The following is a 15,552-nucleotide window of genomic DNA, read 5'->3' as shown; positions in this document are numbered from 1 at the left end:
AAAATAAATTAGAGTGCTTTGCATTATCTTGGTTATTAGCCATATCTTGCAGTTTTCCATTTGGCATTGGAAATTAAAATCACTATTTGATAATTTAGAGTTTTTATGTTTCAAATTAATGTGGTGTGAGTAATTTTTTATTCTATCGTTATAGAAGATCTTTGATGTAAATAGTTGGAAACAGAAGGTTGCATATCCAAAAATTGTAAGCAGCTCAATGTTAAGTATCTGTGTACAATACCAAGACATTATTCTCTCATTTTAAAACCAGAAGTGCAATATAGTTTTGCTGATGCACATGTAGGGGAGAACTTTACTTACCAACACAAGGTGAGTCTAGGCCAGAAGGAGGGGTTTTGGTAAAATTGCAGTTAACCATACTAAATTGGAGCTTCAACATGCCCTACCTTCGGGGAATTTTAGCAACAGTGGGAATGAGATGTGATGGGCTTTCTGCCACAAGAAACAAAGTCAATAAAAACCAAAAGAGCTGTGGACGCTATAAAGCAGAAACAAAAGCAGAAATTGCTGGAAAAGCTCAGCAGCTCTGTCAGCATCTCCAGAGATGCTGAGTGGAAATGCATGACATAGCTTTAGCAAATAGAGTTAAGGAGAATTCAAAGGGTTCTTACAAATATATTAAGGACAAAAGGGTAACTAGGGAAAGAATGAGGCCCCAATCAGCAAGGCGCCCTTTGTGTGGAGCCGCAGGAGATGGGAAGATACTAAACGATTATTTGGCATCAGTATTTACTGTGGGAAAGGACATGGAAGATATAGACGATAGGGAAATGAATGGTGCCATCTTGAAAAAAGTCCATTTCAGAGGAGGGAAGTGCAGGATATTTTGAAACACATAAAAGTGGATAATTCCCCAGGACCTGATCAGGTGTACTCTAGAACTCTGTGGGAAGTGAAGGAAGTGATTGCTGGGCCCGTTACTGAGATATTTGTATCATCTATACTCACAGGTGAGGTGCTGAAAGACTGGAGGTTGGCTAACTTAGTGTCACTATTTAAGAAAGGTGATAAGGACAAACCAGGGAAGTATAGACCAGTGAGCCTGACCTCAGTGGTGGGCAAGTTGTCGGAGGGAATCCTGAGGGACAGGATGTACATGTATTTGGAAAGGCAAGGACTGATTAGGGATAGTCAGCATGACTTTGTGCGTGGGAAATCATGTCTCACAAACTTGATTGAGTTTTCTGAAGAATTAACAAAGAGGATTGATGAGAGCAGAGTGGTAGATGTGATCTATATGGACTTCAGTAAGGCATTTGGCAAGGTTCCCCAAGGGAGACTGATTAGCAACGTTAGATCTCATGGAATACATGGAAAACTAGCCATTTAGATTGAGAACTGGCTCAAAGGTAGAATACAGAGAGTGGTGGTGGAGGGTTGTTTTTCAGACTGGAGGCCTGTAACCAGTGGAGTGCCACTCGGATCGGTGCTGGGTCCACTACTTTTCATTTATATAAATTATTTGGATGTGAGCATAAGAGGTATAGTTAGTAAGTTTGCAGATGACACCAAAATTGGAGGTGTACTGGACAGCAAAGAAGGTAATCTCAGATTAAGCGGGATCTTGATCAGATGTGCCAATGGGGCAGAGAAATGGAAGATGGAGTTTAATTTAGATAAATGTGAGATGCTGCATTTTGGGAAAGCAAATCTTAACCGGACTTATACATTTAATGGTAAGGTCTTCGGGAGTGTTGTTAAATAAAGAGACCTTGGAAGTGCTCCATGAAAGTGGAGTCGCAGGTAGATAGGATAGTGAAGAAGGCGTTTGGTATGCTTTCCTTTATTGGTCAGAGTATTGAATACAGGAGTTGGGAGGTCCTGTACAGGACATTGGTTAGGCCACTGTTGGTATATTGCACATAATTCTGGTCTCCTTCCTTTTGGAAAAATGTTGTGAAACTTGAAAGGGTTCAGAAAGGATTTACAAGGATGTTGCCAGGGTTGGAGGATTTGAGCTATAGGGAGAGGCTGAACAGGCTGGGGCTGTTTTCCCTGGAGCGTTGGAGGCTGAGAGGTGACTTTATGGAGGTTTACAAAATCATGAGGGGCATGGATAGGATAAATAGACAAAGTCTTTTCCCTGGAGTGGGGGAGTCCAGAACTAGAGGGCATAGGTTTATGGTGAGAGGGGAAAGATATAAAAGGGACCTAAGGGGCAACTTTTTCAGGCAGAGGGTGGTACGTGTATGGAATGAGCTGCCAGAGGATGTGGTGGAGGTTGGTACAATTGCAACATTTAAAAGACATCTGGATGGGTATATGAATAGGAAGGGTTTGGAGGGATATGGGCCGGGTGCTGGCAGATGGGACTAGATTGGGTTGGGATAACTGGTTAGCATGGATGGGATGGACTGAAGGGTCGGTTTCCGTGCTGTACATCTCTATGACTCTATGTGAGGAATGGTCACTCAAACTGAAATGTTAACTATGATTTGTCTCTACAGATGCTGGAAGAGAAAAGTCAATTTGGATATTCAAAAACCACTTCACCAGTCTGTCAGCTCAGCTGCTAAAGGAGGTGGCCTTTCGGTAGTAGAACAATTGACATTTGTTTTAGTAGAGTGAGCAATACACTTCCAAATAAACTTGTTTGGAATATCACAAATGATGTGCAATATAATAAACTATTCTGATGTGATTAACATGACAAGTTTTCATTGAACTATTCAACTTTCATGAGGCTACAATTGTCTGGGCTAATTGTTTCTTATGGTTCCAAACAGGGGCTCGATTTTTTTCAATGAGGTTGACCTGAAAAATATTTAAAATGTAGTATAGCTGGAAATGAGTCTTTTTACTATTATTCAAATAATCATGTTTTATTTCCTGCCTTCTACACAGTATAACTAAGAACTCAAAATTGTTTTGTTTTGTTCTGGTTAGTTTTTCTACACTAGTTTCTCTTTCATCTTATATTCTGCGTATGTCAAACTAATATCCCTAACTTCCTATAATATTCTAAAGATAGACAAAACATCTTGTGAGGTATTGTTCACTGTCAATGACCATTGATATTCCATTATCTGGAAAGTCCAGTAGATCAGCATTGCAATGAAGCTCAAAAAGCTAGGTGTATTGTCTGTTTAAAGTTTTGTTAAAATGTCTGGCTTTTTAGAAGTGATCTGAAATATGATTGTCAAAATGTGTGCAAATTCTTTACTTGAGAGTCATAGAGCTTTTACAGAACAGAAGAGACCCTTTGGCCCATCATGTCTGTGCCAGTCATTAAGCATCTATCTATTCTAATCCCATTTTCCAGCTTTTCGCCCATAGCCTTGTATGCTATAGCGTTTCAGGTGCTCATGCTGTCACTTTGCAAATCTTAGATGCTGCAAATCTTGAATATAGATTTTAGAAATAGACTGGCAAACATATAGAAGAGTAAAACAGTGCTAATGACTCAGATTTTACTTTCAGACACAAGGTTGTTCAGCACTGTGACATGGTTTTCCCCTTTAATAACATCAAGTTAAATCTGATGATGTATTAATCTGCAGCAACATTAACAGCCAACATGTTAGCAACCAATCACGTTGAAGTATTCTAATAAATTGCAAATCGTGATGTCAAAAGTATTAATTATCCTTCCTTTCTAATTTAAAATTTCAGATGGCAAAATAAATGATTTTTTTGTTTGGATGAAGATAGAAGGTAACAAAAAACAAATATTTTTAAATATAAGACAAAATGTGGTGTGATTTTTATATGGCTATAGTAAAATTTGACATTCCACAAATATAAAATCAGATTTTCAGTGTGTACATTAGTAATTATTATTAAGTTAATCCATCATTGCATACCAATTTAAACCTCATTCAACAATGTATTATTTTTCAAACATTCATACAGTTGAGATGAAAGTCCACATTGTCAACAACTTCATTAATTTCCAGTGATTACATGCTGGAAAATGTCTCACTAACACTCCCTCAGAAGTTGGCAGCAACTTCTGAATTTTTATGCTAATCGTTCCATGGATATTGCTTGGAGGTTAACACTTTTAAATGTAAACAGTTATGCTTTTCTGACTAAACAACATCAAATGCTTCAGATGCTGCTCAGAAGAACTGGGCCAAAATATGAGTTTTTATAACAGAGGAAGAGAACTAAATATCAGTCCAACAAGAGAACCTAAAATAAGAAAGGGGAGAAACTGTTGTATTTAATATGAACTTTAAAAATTGTATTAGAAAATAATGAGACTTGACATAGAGGAATTTCCAACATCAAAAGTATTCCACCTGTGAGCTTAAAAGAGGGAAGAAATTTTGATTGTGAAGTTTGCAAACAAAGAAAAGAGAAAAAATAGATAACCGGGACCTATTAGTTTAACACAGACTATAGGAAAAATACTATCATCAGACAGCATGATTGGCAGAGCAAAGAAAGTAAACATACGTTTATGAAAAGTAATTCATGTCTGACTGATCTGGTTGAATATTTTGAGATGATCAAGAACATGAAGGCTGGAGTGAGCCTACATTTAGGCCAAACATACGATGAACGGCCATGGATCCTAGGATTGTATTCATTCGAGTTTAGAACGTTGAGGGAAGATCTAATAGAAACTTACAAGACATTGCACTTAGAAAGGGTGGACGCTAGGAATTTGTTTCCGTCAGGTGGGGTTACTAGGACCTGTGGGCACAGCCTTAGAATTAGAGGGGGTCAATTTAGAATGGAAATGAGGAGACATTTTTTTCAGCCGGAGAGTGGTGAGCCTGTGGATTTCATTGCAACGGAACGCAGTGGAGGCTGGGACATTAAATGTCTTCAAGGCAGAGATTGATAAATTCTTAATCTTGCAAGGAATTAAGGGATACGGGGAGAGTGCGGGTAAATGGCATTGAAATGCCCATCAGTCATGATTGAATGGTGGAGTGAAGTCGATGAGCCGAATGGCCTTACTTCCACTCCTATGTCTTATGGTCTTATGGACTTGTAGGTTGTTTGTATTGCATTTCAAAGGCCATTTGGTAAGGTTTCTCGTGTGATTTCAATTGAGTGAAATACCATGACAAACTATGACATGGATTGGTACTTGATTGGATAGAGAAGGGGATAAAGGGAACATCCTCAGATTGGCAAAGTTTGGAAAATGGTGTTCCCTGGGGATGTGCAGTAGCACATCAACATTTCACCACACGTAACAATGACTTACAGGTTCTTCTTGCAATTGTATGCATCTTTTGAGGTTGAAAACTCATGAGCTACAGGTAAGTGCGTATTTGTTGTGTGCATCTCACATAAATTAATTAACGAGTCTTTTTTTTTAGATTAGACTTACAGTGTGGAAACAGGCCTTCGGCCCAACAAGTCCACACTGACCCGCCGAAGCGAAACCCACCCATACCCCTACATTTACCCCTTACCTAACACTACGGGCAATTTAGCATGGCCAATTCACCTGACCTGCACATCTTTGGACTGTGGGAGGAAACCGGAGCACCCGGAGGAAACCCACGCAGACACGGGGAGAATGTGCAAACTCCACACAGTCAGTCACCTGAGTCGGGAATTGAACCCGGGTCTGAGGTGCTGTGAGGCAGCAGTGCTAACCACTGTGCCACCGTGCCGCCCAAATCTGTGGGACAGACACTGAGATCCTGCAGTGATAGGGTGAATGTTTTTTCAATGAACACAAATTCAGTTTGATGTTTTGTAGGTATTAAATATAGTGTTGGAGATTAATGTGATGTGTATTTTTAAACCAACAAGCACTGAAGTTTTGAAAGCAAATGACTTGAATTTTTAAAGGCCATCTGAGAGACAAAATAACAATAATATTTTATTTGGATACTTGCTTACTTCTGGTATTCTGTTACTTATTTTAATAATTACACTGGGGTGCTTCTCCCTCAACAACTAAATATATATAGATTTTCATGATGTATATCAATAACTTAGATGAAGTAATTGAGACTTATATCTGCCAGAATTTTCTGATCAATAGCATATGTTCATCAAATCAGTTCTTCATTATCTGGCCTCACACACGAAGGCGCTTTAATGAGATATTAATGGGCTGCTGATAGATTGTATGAGTCTGTTTTTTTATATAGCAGAAAAAATCATTTTAAATTATTTTTGAACAACATTTAAAAAGCATGTGAACAGGAAAGGTTTGAAGGGATATGGGTCAAATGCAAGCCAGTGAGACTAGTGAGACTAGGACCCGTGGACACAGCCTTAGAATTAGAGGGGGTCAATTCAGAACAGAAATGCGGAGACATTTCTTTAGCCAGAGGGTGGTGGGCCTGTGGAATTCATTGCCACAGGGTGCAGTGGAGGCCGGGACGCTAAATGTCTTCAAGGCCGAGATTGATAGATTCTTGTTGTCTCGAGGAATTAAGGACTACGGGAAGAACGCTGGTAAGTGGAGTTGAAATGCCCATCAGCCATGATTGAATGGCGGAGTGGACTCAATGGGCCGAATGGCCTTACTTCCACTCCTATGTCTTATGGTCTTATAGTTTGGTTTGGGAATATGGTCAGCATGAACAAGTTGGACAAATGCACCTTTTTCCATGCTGTATGACTCTGAATAGGTGAGCATGTAAATGTGTGTACTGTTTGGCTGTACATGCAAGTCAATGAGCTTATAAAAGTATGGTACGATGACAGAATTGGATTTAACCATAATGTCCCAGGTTTCAACAGCTTGTAAACGCATCACCTGGACTCACATATGAAAAATGTTCACTCAGCTGACATATTTGATGTCAACCAGTGTTAATAACACTGTATCCCAACAAAACGTTTGTTTTTAAAGAAGAGCAGAAAGTCAGGGAGAAGAGAATATACAAATGAACACCAACTGGTCATCAAAAGACACGATCCATTATCACTAGTTTCTATACATACAGACAAAGAAAGACGCCACTTTGACTGGGACAACACACACATCTTAGGACAGGCGAAACAAAAACACGCATGAGAATTCTTAGAGGCATGGCATTCTAACCAGAACTCCATCAATAAACACATTGATTTAGATCCTATCTACCTTCCCTGAAAAGAAAAAAAGAACAGGAAATGGTTCACCCACCTTAAGGAACCAAGATGTATAAATAGAGAGGTGGGATATACCACTAGCACTTCACTGCATACTCTCACTGATGATGTTGCCTAGTATGGTGACGAAACGTCTGAAAACAAACCTTCAAGCTCAGCAAGCTAACTTATATACTTATCATCAACCTGAGCTACAAAACTTCTCAAAAGTTGCCAACATCATCATATTTTTATTATATCAAATTAATGATACCAACACAAAATGTTGTAACTATAAGCAGTACTTCAAATAATTTACCTTCCAACTTCAGATCTGGAGCTCCACACTCCATTCCAATGAACCTGCTCTTCATTTGGCCCTCAAAATACACAAAAATTGTTGGCAAATATTTATCTGGATAGTTAGGAATACAAATATTTGCAATGGCCTTCATGAATTTTGTTTCTGGATACTTCTTAGCTAGTTGACTCAAATGATGATTGATCAAAATGCACATTGGTATGCTGTTGTTGTAATAAAGAAAGGAACAACTTATAGTTTGGCTTAATTTTTGCATTTAAATTAACAAAGCTGAACTGTTGAGTAATTCTCCAGAGGAGTTATCCAGTTCATCCATTCAAGTGTCAGTAGAAGAGCTAGGAAAACATCTGGAAAATTATTCAAATTATAAAGACAAATAACAGAATCCTAATGTAACTCACTCCTAATACTTGCAGTTGTCTTCATTTTGGAAAACATAGAATATGGTGAGACTAAAGAATTAAAGCAAACTCGCATTTTCCAAATGTTTCTAATACATACAAAGTATTAACTATTAACAGTGTAACAAGCGTACTTGAAAGGGATTATACTTATGATTTAAAGGTAAACTTTTCGCATTTTCAATTTAAGTGTTTTGTTGAGTGAGATTCACGGTGTCTAGTCTGCCATGGCTCAGAGTGACTTTCCTCAACATCTTCACCCCATAAATTATATAACCATGTCCTCAGGAACCTTTCTCAGGAGAATTATGTGGTAGGAGAGTCAGAAGTGTTCTTACACTCACAAGACACCACTCACTCTAAATCTGCCACTTAACAGACATATCATAAAATTACTATTCTTACTACTTCATGCATCATGTCCATTTAACAGTTCCTATCCATCTCATTCTTCCAAACAATGAACCCTTCCTGCTCTTTGCTCTTCCTACTCATTCACTGGGGACATGGAAGCAACTCTGCTGCTTGTGCATTTGCTTGAAGCACATGCAGTATGTTTGCCATTTAAACTGCTTTCTCATGCTGCAGGTGTGACATTGATATCGCATAATGCTGCACAGTAACATGTCTACCCTTTACCTGACTGGTAGATTGACTGGTTAGTGCTCCCCATGGTTACAATCTGCCTGCCTCAATATCTGTGTTAAAAAGAAATGCAAGGCACAGAGAAAGGCAGTCTGTAACTGAGAACTTTAAAGACCCTGTGCACTAAGAAAGCAATTCAAGGGGTAAAGAGGTTGTGGCTTATAAAGTTAGTGCTGAAGTCAGTGAGTGTGTGCTGAGAAAGCAAATGAAGTACACAGATAGATTCTAAGCAAGAGTAAAATTAGAGCACTAAGAAAGTAAGCTAAGAGTCATAGATGCATCCTGTGCAGATGCATGAGATACGTGCTTCCCTGTGTTCAAACTGACCTTGGAACAACATGCAAGTTCTAGGTATTCTTGAGCCCTAAGGTAAAGCAGTGAAGGGCTGAAGTGGTGTCTGCAGTGGTCCAAGGGCCCAATGGTATGCCATTACAACTTACATGGATGAAAGAGGATCGTGGTCACGGAACACACAGGATGTCAAAAGAAGCAGTTGCAATGTTGCCTAGACAAGCATTTAGCAAGCTGCATTTGTCAGATACCCATTCACATTTGCTTGTTAGGAATTTATGTCATCTAGTGTCCAGGTGAGGAAGAGGAAAATTGAGAGTGGCATAGAAATGACGTGATTTCGGGCTTTAATGAGATTCAAATGTGTGGAAATAAAGTAGGTAATGCTCAGTGGCGATATTCTGAAGTTGCCACTTGAGGGTTGAGAGGAAAATTTGGAAAATCTTTCTTATTCTCAGGATTTTGATTTTTGCATTCTCACCATATTTTCCCACTCTTTTGGCTATTACCCACACCACACCTGGGAGGGGAAAATTTCATCCTGTGTGTCTTGGTTCTATCTTAAAAGTAAGAATTTTTTCTGTTCTATTATGTTTGCAGCATACATCTACTATCCTCCTCTAGTGACTCATCCCAATAGGTTCCCATTGTGCGCTTTCTTATGATCACATCCTTAATTCTTTTGCTATTGTTCTGTTTCTTCTTTATGACATTCTGTGACAAATGCCTTCTTTGAAATATTTATTATATTGTATGTATTGTATAAGTGAAAGCAATTTTTCTCATCCATATTCAAGTGCCTCAGCGTAAAGATGTTATTTATTTTAGTCTTTATTTCACAGGTTACCATTCAATTAATCTCATGAGGTTTCTTTCCAGTTTAGGTTAGTTAGTGTCCTCAGTTCAGTGACAAATCTTCAGCATTTACTTGAAAACAACCAATGCTGGAGATCATAGCAGGTCACACAGCATCCATGGGGAGACAGCAGCTCTGTTGAAGAGTCATCTAGACCCGAAACATTAGCTTGCTGTCTCTCCATGGATGCTGTTTGACCTGCTGTGATCTTGACCATTGTTTTTTTTTTCAGTATAGTCTCAACCAGACTCACCAAATAACACGGTGGCTGCAAGAGAATTGTTCCTTCACTGTTTCTGGTTGTAAATCCTAGAATTCCCTCTCTAAGGGTATTAAGAATCCACCTACAGCACTTGGACTGCAACAGTTCAAGAAGGCAACTCCCCAATATCTTCTCAAGAGCAACTATGGATGAGCAATAAATGTTGACCCAGCCAGTGATGCTCATGTCCCAAGAGTGAACAAAAAAAAATACAGCTCACCGGTGAGACCATGTTTTAAGTCCTAACCTCTATAATGGTTACCTTACTTAAGAATTCAATGTGTTGGAAACATCTTATAGAAAGTTACCAGGCTTAGCTGGAATAGGTGGGTTGTGTTATGAGGAAAGTTGGACAGGCTAATCTTGGATGTGCTGGAGCTTCAAAGAATAAGAGTGACTTGATTGAAACATATAAAATCCTGTGGATTCTTGACTGGGTGGATATGGAGAGGGTGTTTCTTCTTGTGGAAGAATCAAGAACGAAGAGTCACTGTTTAAAAATAAGGAATTGTTCATTTAAGGCAGATGAGGCGAAATTTTTTGGTTTGAGAGTCTTTGAACTCCTAAAAAGGTGGTAGCAGCAGAATCATTGAATATTTTTAAGGCAAAGATGGATTGACTCTTAAGCAAGTGGATGAAATGTTTTCACAGGTAGTTGTTAATATAGCTTTGAGGTTTTAATCAGAGCAGACATGATCCTACTAAATGAGAGAGCAGCACGAGGGCATGAACAACCTTCCCCGCCTTGTTTTTATGCACCAATGACCCACTGGAGTAAAGAAATTTGTTCTAACCTTCATTTTAAGTGGGAGACCCTTATTTTTAAGACAGTGTTTGATGACAGAGATGTTGGAAACTAGGCGTTTCTATGCAGTGACTTCACATGCTCGTGTGACGAGTTTGAGATGTATGCATGATTTTGAACGGGGAGAGAGTGTGCAGGACAGGTGAAGCTCCCCAGAGTGAGAAGGGAGAGTGTGGGGAGGGTGGGTGGGGGTGGAGTGGGGAAGTGGGGATGCTATAGAGTTTAGCTCAGTGAAGAAGCCATTTGATATGCTTGCCTTTATTGGTCGATGCATTGAGTATTGGAATTGGCATGTCATTTTGCTGCTGTATAGGATATTGGTTAGGTCATGTATGGAATACTGCACTCACTTTTAGTCGCCCTGCTATGGGAAGGGTGTTGTGAAACTTGAAAGGTTTCAGAAAAGATTTACAAGAAGGTTGCCAGGGCTGGAGGCCTTGAGCTCAAGGGAGAGGCTAAATAGGCAGGGGCTATTTTCCTTGGACCATCAGAATATGAGGAGTCACCTTATAGAAGTGTATAAAATCATGAGGGCATAAATATGGTAAATAGACAAGTTCTTTTCCCCAGGGTAGTGGAGTCCAAAAGTAGAGGGCATAGGTTTAGGGTGAGAGGGGAAAGATTTAAAAGAGACCTAAGGGGCAACATTTTCATGCAAAGGGAAATGCATGTATGGAATGAGCTGCCAGAGGAAGTGATGGAGCCTGGTATAAGTACAACATTTAAAAGCATCTGGATGGGTACATAAATAGGAACAGTTTGGAGGATATCCAAATGCTGGAAAATGGAACTAGATTAATTTAGCATATCTGGTCGGTATGGATGAGTTGACCCGACGGGTCTGTTCCTGTGCTGTACATTTCTATAACTCTAACTGCGTTAATTTGTTCCTTGGCACCTGAGAGAAGCCTAACCACAAGATGGTGTTCTAAGCAAAATAATACATTTAGTAGCCAAGATTGTTGATTGAACTAATTCCAGCAGTGTGAAACAATAATATTAGTTAGTGGGCTGTTACAGTTGAAAAGAAATACAGAACATATAAAATGTTATTTCATGATGTATGGGCTTAATTAAGCATAGACAAAAATCCAATGTTAAACCAAATTCCTTTTTAATTATATGGATTTCAGATGTTTTGCTGATATTGTGAGATTGAATCATAAAATTCAATTGTAGAACTTGAAGCCGTTAATTTTTTATGCAAAAGTTAATTACTCGTAATTTGAACTCCTCAATGACGATTTGCCACAAAAATTGGATTTTTATTTTGTTAATCTGGACGCACAAATTTTCATTTATTACTGCATATCTTTTGCAAACTGATTAATGTGTTCACATTAAATGCTTTCTTCTATTGAATCAGTGTTTGCTGAGGACAATAAACCACTGCCTAGTGGACTGCATTGAGTACCACTAATCCTGAAAACCTGTCATGTTTAGGCTTCCATATCCACTTCGCTATACAAGTTAACATTGAACGACTATATATATCCCACAGGGGTGTGTAAATATTTGGATAAGCAGCAAGATCCATGTGTCACGACTAATAAATGGACATGTGTAATATTCTAATCAACTTGTTCAGACATGCTATCACACATCTCCAGAGCCAGTGGAACTTACACCTGTGCCTACCTGGCCCAAAAGTAAGGACTCTACCACAACATCCTATGACCATGTATGTCACTTGAATTCTACACCATAACAGCTCTGTGGGTATTTGCATTATTCCGACCCAATCAGAGCTCTTAGCAGAACAGAAAGGGAAATGTATTGGGTGGGAGGCAAAAATTCATTTCCAAAACTGGATTTAAAGTTTTAGTATTAATTTTTCAGAACCTTCAGGATGGCTTTCTGGCTTTTGTTTGTCTCAATGTATACTTTATTGAAAATATTACTTAGTGAAAAATAAATTTAGTAATATTTTTTGGATTTGTTAAGCCTGAAACATTCTTTTTCTAATTCTCTCCAGAGATGTTTGCCTTAGGTCTTGGTTGTTTTGTGAATTCAGCTCTACTCAATGATTTGATTAATTCCTATAGAACTTTGTAACCAATCACATGTTTTATATATTTAGATGGCTTCCAGAAACTTCCAAATTAAGGACTTGTAATATGGGCAAAACCAAGACCATTAATTTTGTTCCTTGGCACTATACTACAATTTAAAACATTTCAATAATACTAGTAAATTTTCCCGATTGTAAAAAAAATCCATTGGTAATAAATATGATGCAAGATGCTATGGTCTTAAATACTGATTTTATCATTGCTGCATGTTGAAACACTGAAGTTAATAGAACAACTAAAAAGTCTGTTATGTCTGTGAAATGGATTAGCTACATACCCTGGTCTATAAAGGTGAAGTATGACCCATATTTCGTCTCCCGCATAAGTAATTTGCTTTACATACTCATCTCCTTGGAGTTCAGCCAACTCACCAAACTTACTTTTTCTTTGTAAAGCCTGCCATTCTGCCAGACGCTTGCGCCTAAAACACAAACATGAGTCACTTTCAATATGTCACTGGTCTGTTTAAATGTTCGTTTCAAAGATGGCTCTTGAATTCACATCTGTATACCTATCAATCAGAAAACATTGTTACTGCATTTCCAATCAGAGATGTCTATGGAAGGAGGATTGTTATCCCTTTGTGGTTCCCCAGTGATAACTCCAAACTGAAACTCTTTTCTACAATTCCCTTTCTCTTTTTCCCATATTTTCATTTCTTTCATTCTTCAGCAGCTGAATGCTTGAGGTCCCATTGTGCTGCAGTAATTGAGGCATCATCTATCCTGACATCAAACCTGAATTAGTCGCAAAAGTTTGAGAGTGATTTTTGTGAAAGGTGCTTACAAGGACTCTGCAGCAATGCCGAGGATGATGCGCCCTTGTAAGATGGATGAGGGCATATCTAACACATCATAAATACCATTGAGATTTTATTTTGTGCCAGAGAAAATGTGCACACACTTTTTTGGCTCTGAAAAGTAGTCATTTTTAGCCCAAACCCTCCTACATAGGTTAACTCCAGTTCTTTAGGATTTCTGTTAAGGCCCTGCTGGGCAGAATTTGAGTTGCAGAGAAATTTGCCTCAATTTACTGGACTTGTCCAAAATGCAGCCCACAGGCCAGAATCCAGCCCACCCTGTGCTTCCATCTGGGCCACCACCAATTTTCAAAATACATACAAATAGAAGTGACAGAGTCTGGTAGTAGCTGTTCTTCCAATCACAGACTTTTTCTCTCCTGTGCTTTCCTACTGATTAGCTCACAGTATCTCAGAAGCAAACACAGGACAGATTCAGCAAATGATGGGAGGAGCAGTGAGCAATGGTGAGTGGCCACATTCAGCCTTAGCCTTGATGTTGGAAGTGATAGTGAGTTTAGATGGAGTGGGGAAAGGTTCCTGGATGGAAGAAGCTGCAAGGAAATGAATGTCTGACTTTCTTTGCTGGTGACAGGAAAAGGCTGCAAATGAGACTGACAGCAACACTACCATACAGCAAGAAGCCCACCCCCTTAACTGAGGACTGCTGACCAGCAAAGCAGGCTTCTTATTTTATAAATGCACTAACTGACATATCAAGGCATGGGTGCAAAGTGTCTTTGCAGCAGCCTTTTGATGCTCATTGCTGTGTGCCCTGAAGTACAAGTCTATGCTCCCTGAGCAAGGATTGGAGAAGTGGCATGATGGTCATGGGAGTTTGTAAATGTCAGATATCAATATCCACAGATGAGGGATGTATGCAGCTTGTGATGGCTGACCATCATCTGAGGTACTATTTGGTGCTGGGCATCATGAAATGATGCACCTGGATCTGTGATGGAATGAAAGGGGGAAGTGAGTTTATCCATAGTCAGGAGCACCCTGGCTTCAAGGCAGTGTTTTGCCTTTTCAAAGGCCAACTGGAAACTCAGAATTATTTTTGCGGACAGGTGTTTTGCAAAGCGATCATCCAGTTTGTGTTTCATCTCACCAGTGCAGAAGAGGCCACATTATGAGCAATGAATACATCAGATTAGATTGAGTGAAGTGCAGGTAAATCACTACTTCACCTGGAAGGTGTGTCTGGACCCTTGCATCGTGAAGAGGGAGGAAGTAAACAGGCAGGATTTACACCTGCAATTGCAGGGGAAGGTGCCTTGGTGGTATGGAACTGTGTTGGGAATGGAGGAAGAATGGACCAGGGTGTTCCAGAGGAAACAGTCCTGAGAAAGGCTGACAAGAGAGGGAAAGGGAATATGTGTCGGGTAGTGACATCTCACTGGAGGTGGCGGAAATGGCGATTTATGATCCTTTGAAGATGGATGCTGGTGGAATGGTAGATGAGGACAGGGGGATCCTATTGGCATTTTGAAAGGGAAGAGAAGAGGTAAGGGCACATTTTTATGAGAAAGTATTTTTTGAACATTTTTAACAAAAGTGAAATGAATTTCTAATCCCTCATTGTTCCAAAATTTGGACTATGACCCTCTGAATGAAAAAGAATTGAGAAGTGGCCCTTCATATGAAAAAGTTAGACATGTATGATATAGTGGATTAAGGAAAAGCATTGCCTTCTCTTCCCTTTCTGGAAATACCTTTTAGTAAAGAAATGGGTAGAGATGCCGTAATTGTGGGTATGTTTGCCGAGCTGGGAAGATGGTGTGCAGACGTTTTGTCCCCTGTCTAGGTGACATCTTCAATGCTTTGGAGCTTCCTGTGCAGTGCTGCTATACTATGTCTTCTGGAATTTATTTGGTTCCTTTCCTGTTGCTTCCGGTTGTTCATTGTAGCAGCCGATATGTTGGGTCTTGGTCGATGTGTTTGTTGGTGGAGTCCATGGATGAGTGCCATGTCTAGAAATTCTCTGGCTGTCCTCTGTTTAGCTTGTCCTATGATTGTTGTGTAGCCCCAGGTGAATGTGTGGTCCTTGTCATCTGCGCATATGGCTACTAGGGACAGCTG

General features: G+C 39.4%; 1 protein-coding gene across 1 annotated transcript in view; it reads right to left on the bottom strand.

The window, feature by feature from the left end:
• Nucleotides 1–15,552, bottom strand: part of LOC132815324 (phosducin-like protein 2) — a 40,058-nt gene that overhangs the window by 149 nt on the left and 24,357 nt on the right. Inside the window, exons 4-5 of the mRNA XM_060824218.1 lie at nucleotides 12,949–13,092; nucleotides 7,337–7,542 (exon numbers count right to left, since the gene is read on the bottom strand). Of these exons, the coding sequence (XP_060680201.1) occupies nucleotides 7,337–7,542; nucleotides 12,949–13,092 (350 nt within the window). The remainder of the gene's footprint in view (nucleotides 1–7,336; nucleotides 7,543–12,948; nucleotides 13,093–15,552) is intronic.

Source organism: Hemiscyllium ocellatum, chromosome 1 (genome assembly GCF_020745735.1).
Source record: "Hemiscyllium ocellatum isolate sHemOce1 chromosome 1, sHemOce1.pat.X.cur, whole genome shotgun sequence".
Lineage (NCBI taxonomy): Eukaryota > Metazoa > Chordata > Chondrichthyes > Orectolobiformes > Hemiscylliidae > Hemiscyllium > Hemiscyllium ocellatum.
This window is presented reverse-complemented; position numbering and strand designations above follow the sequence as displayed.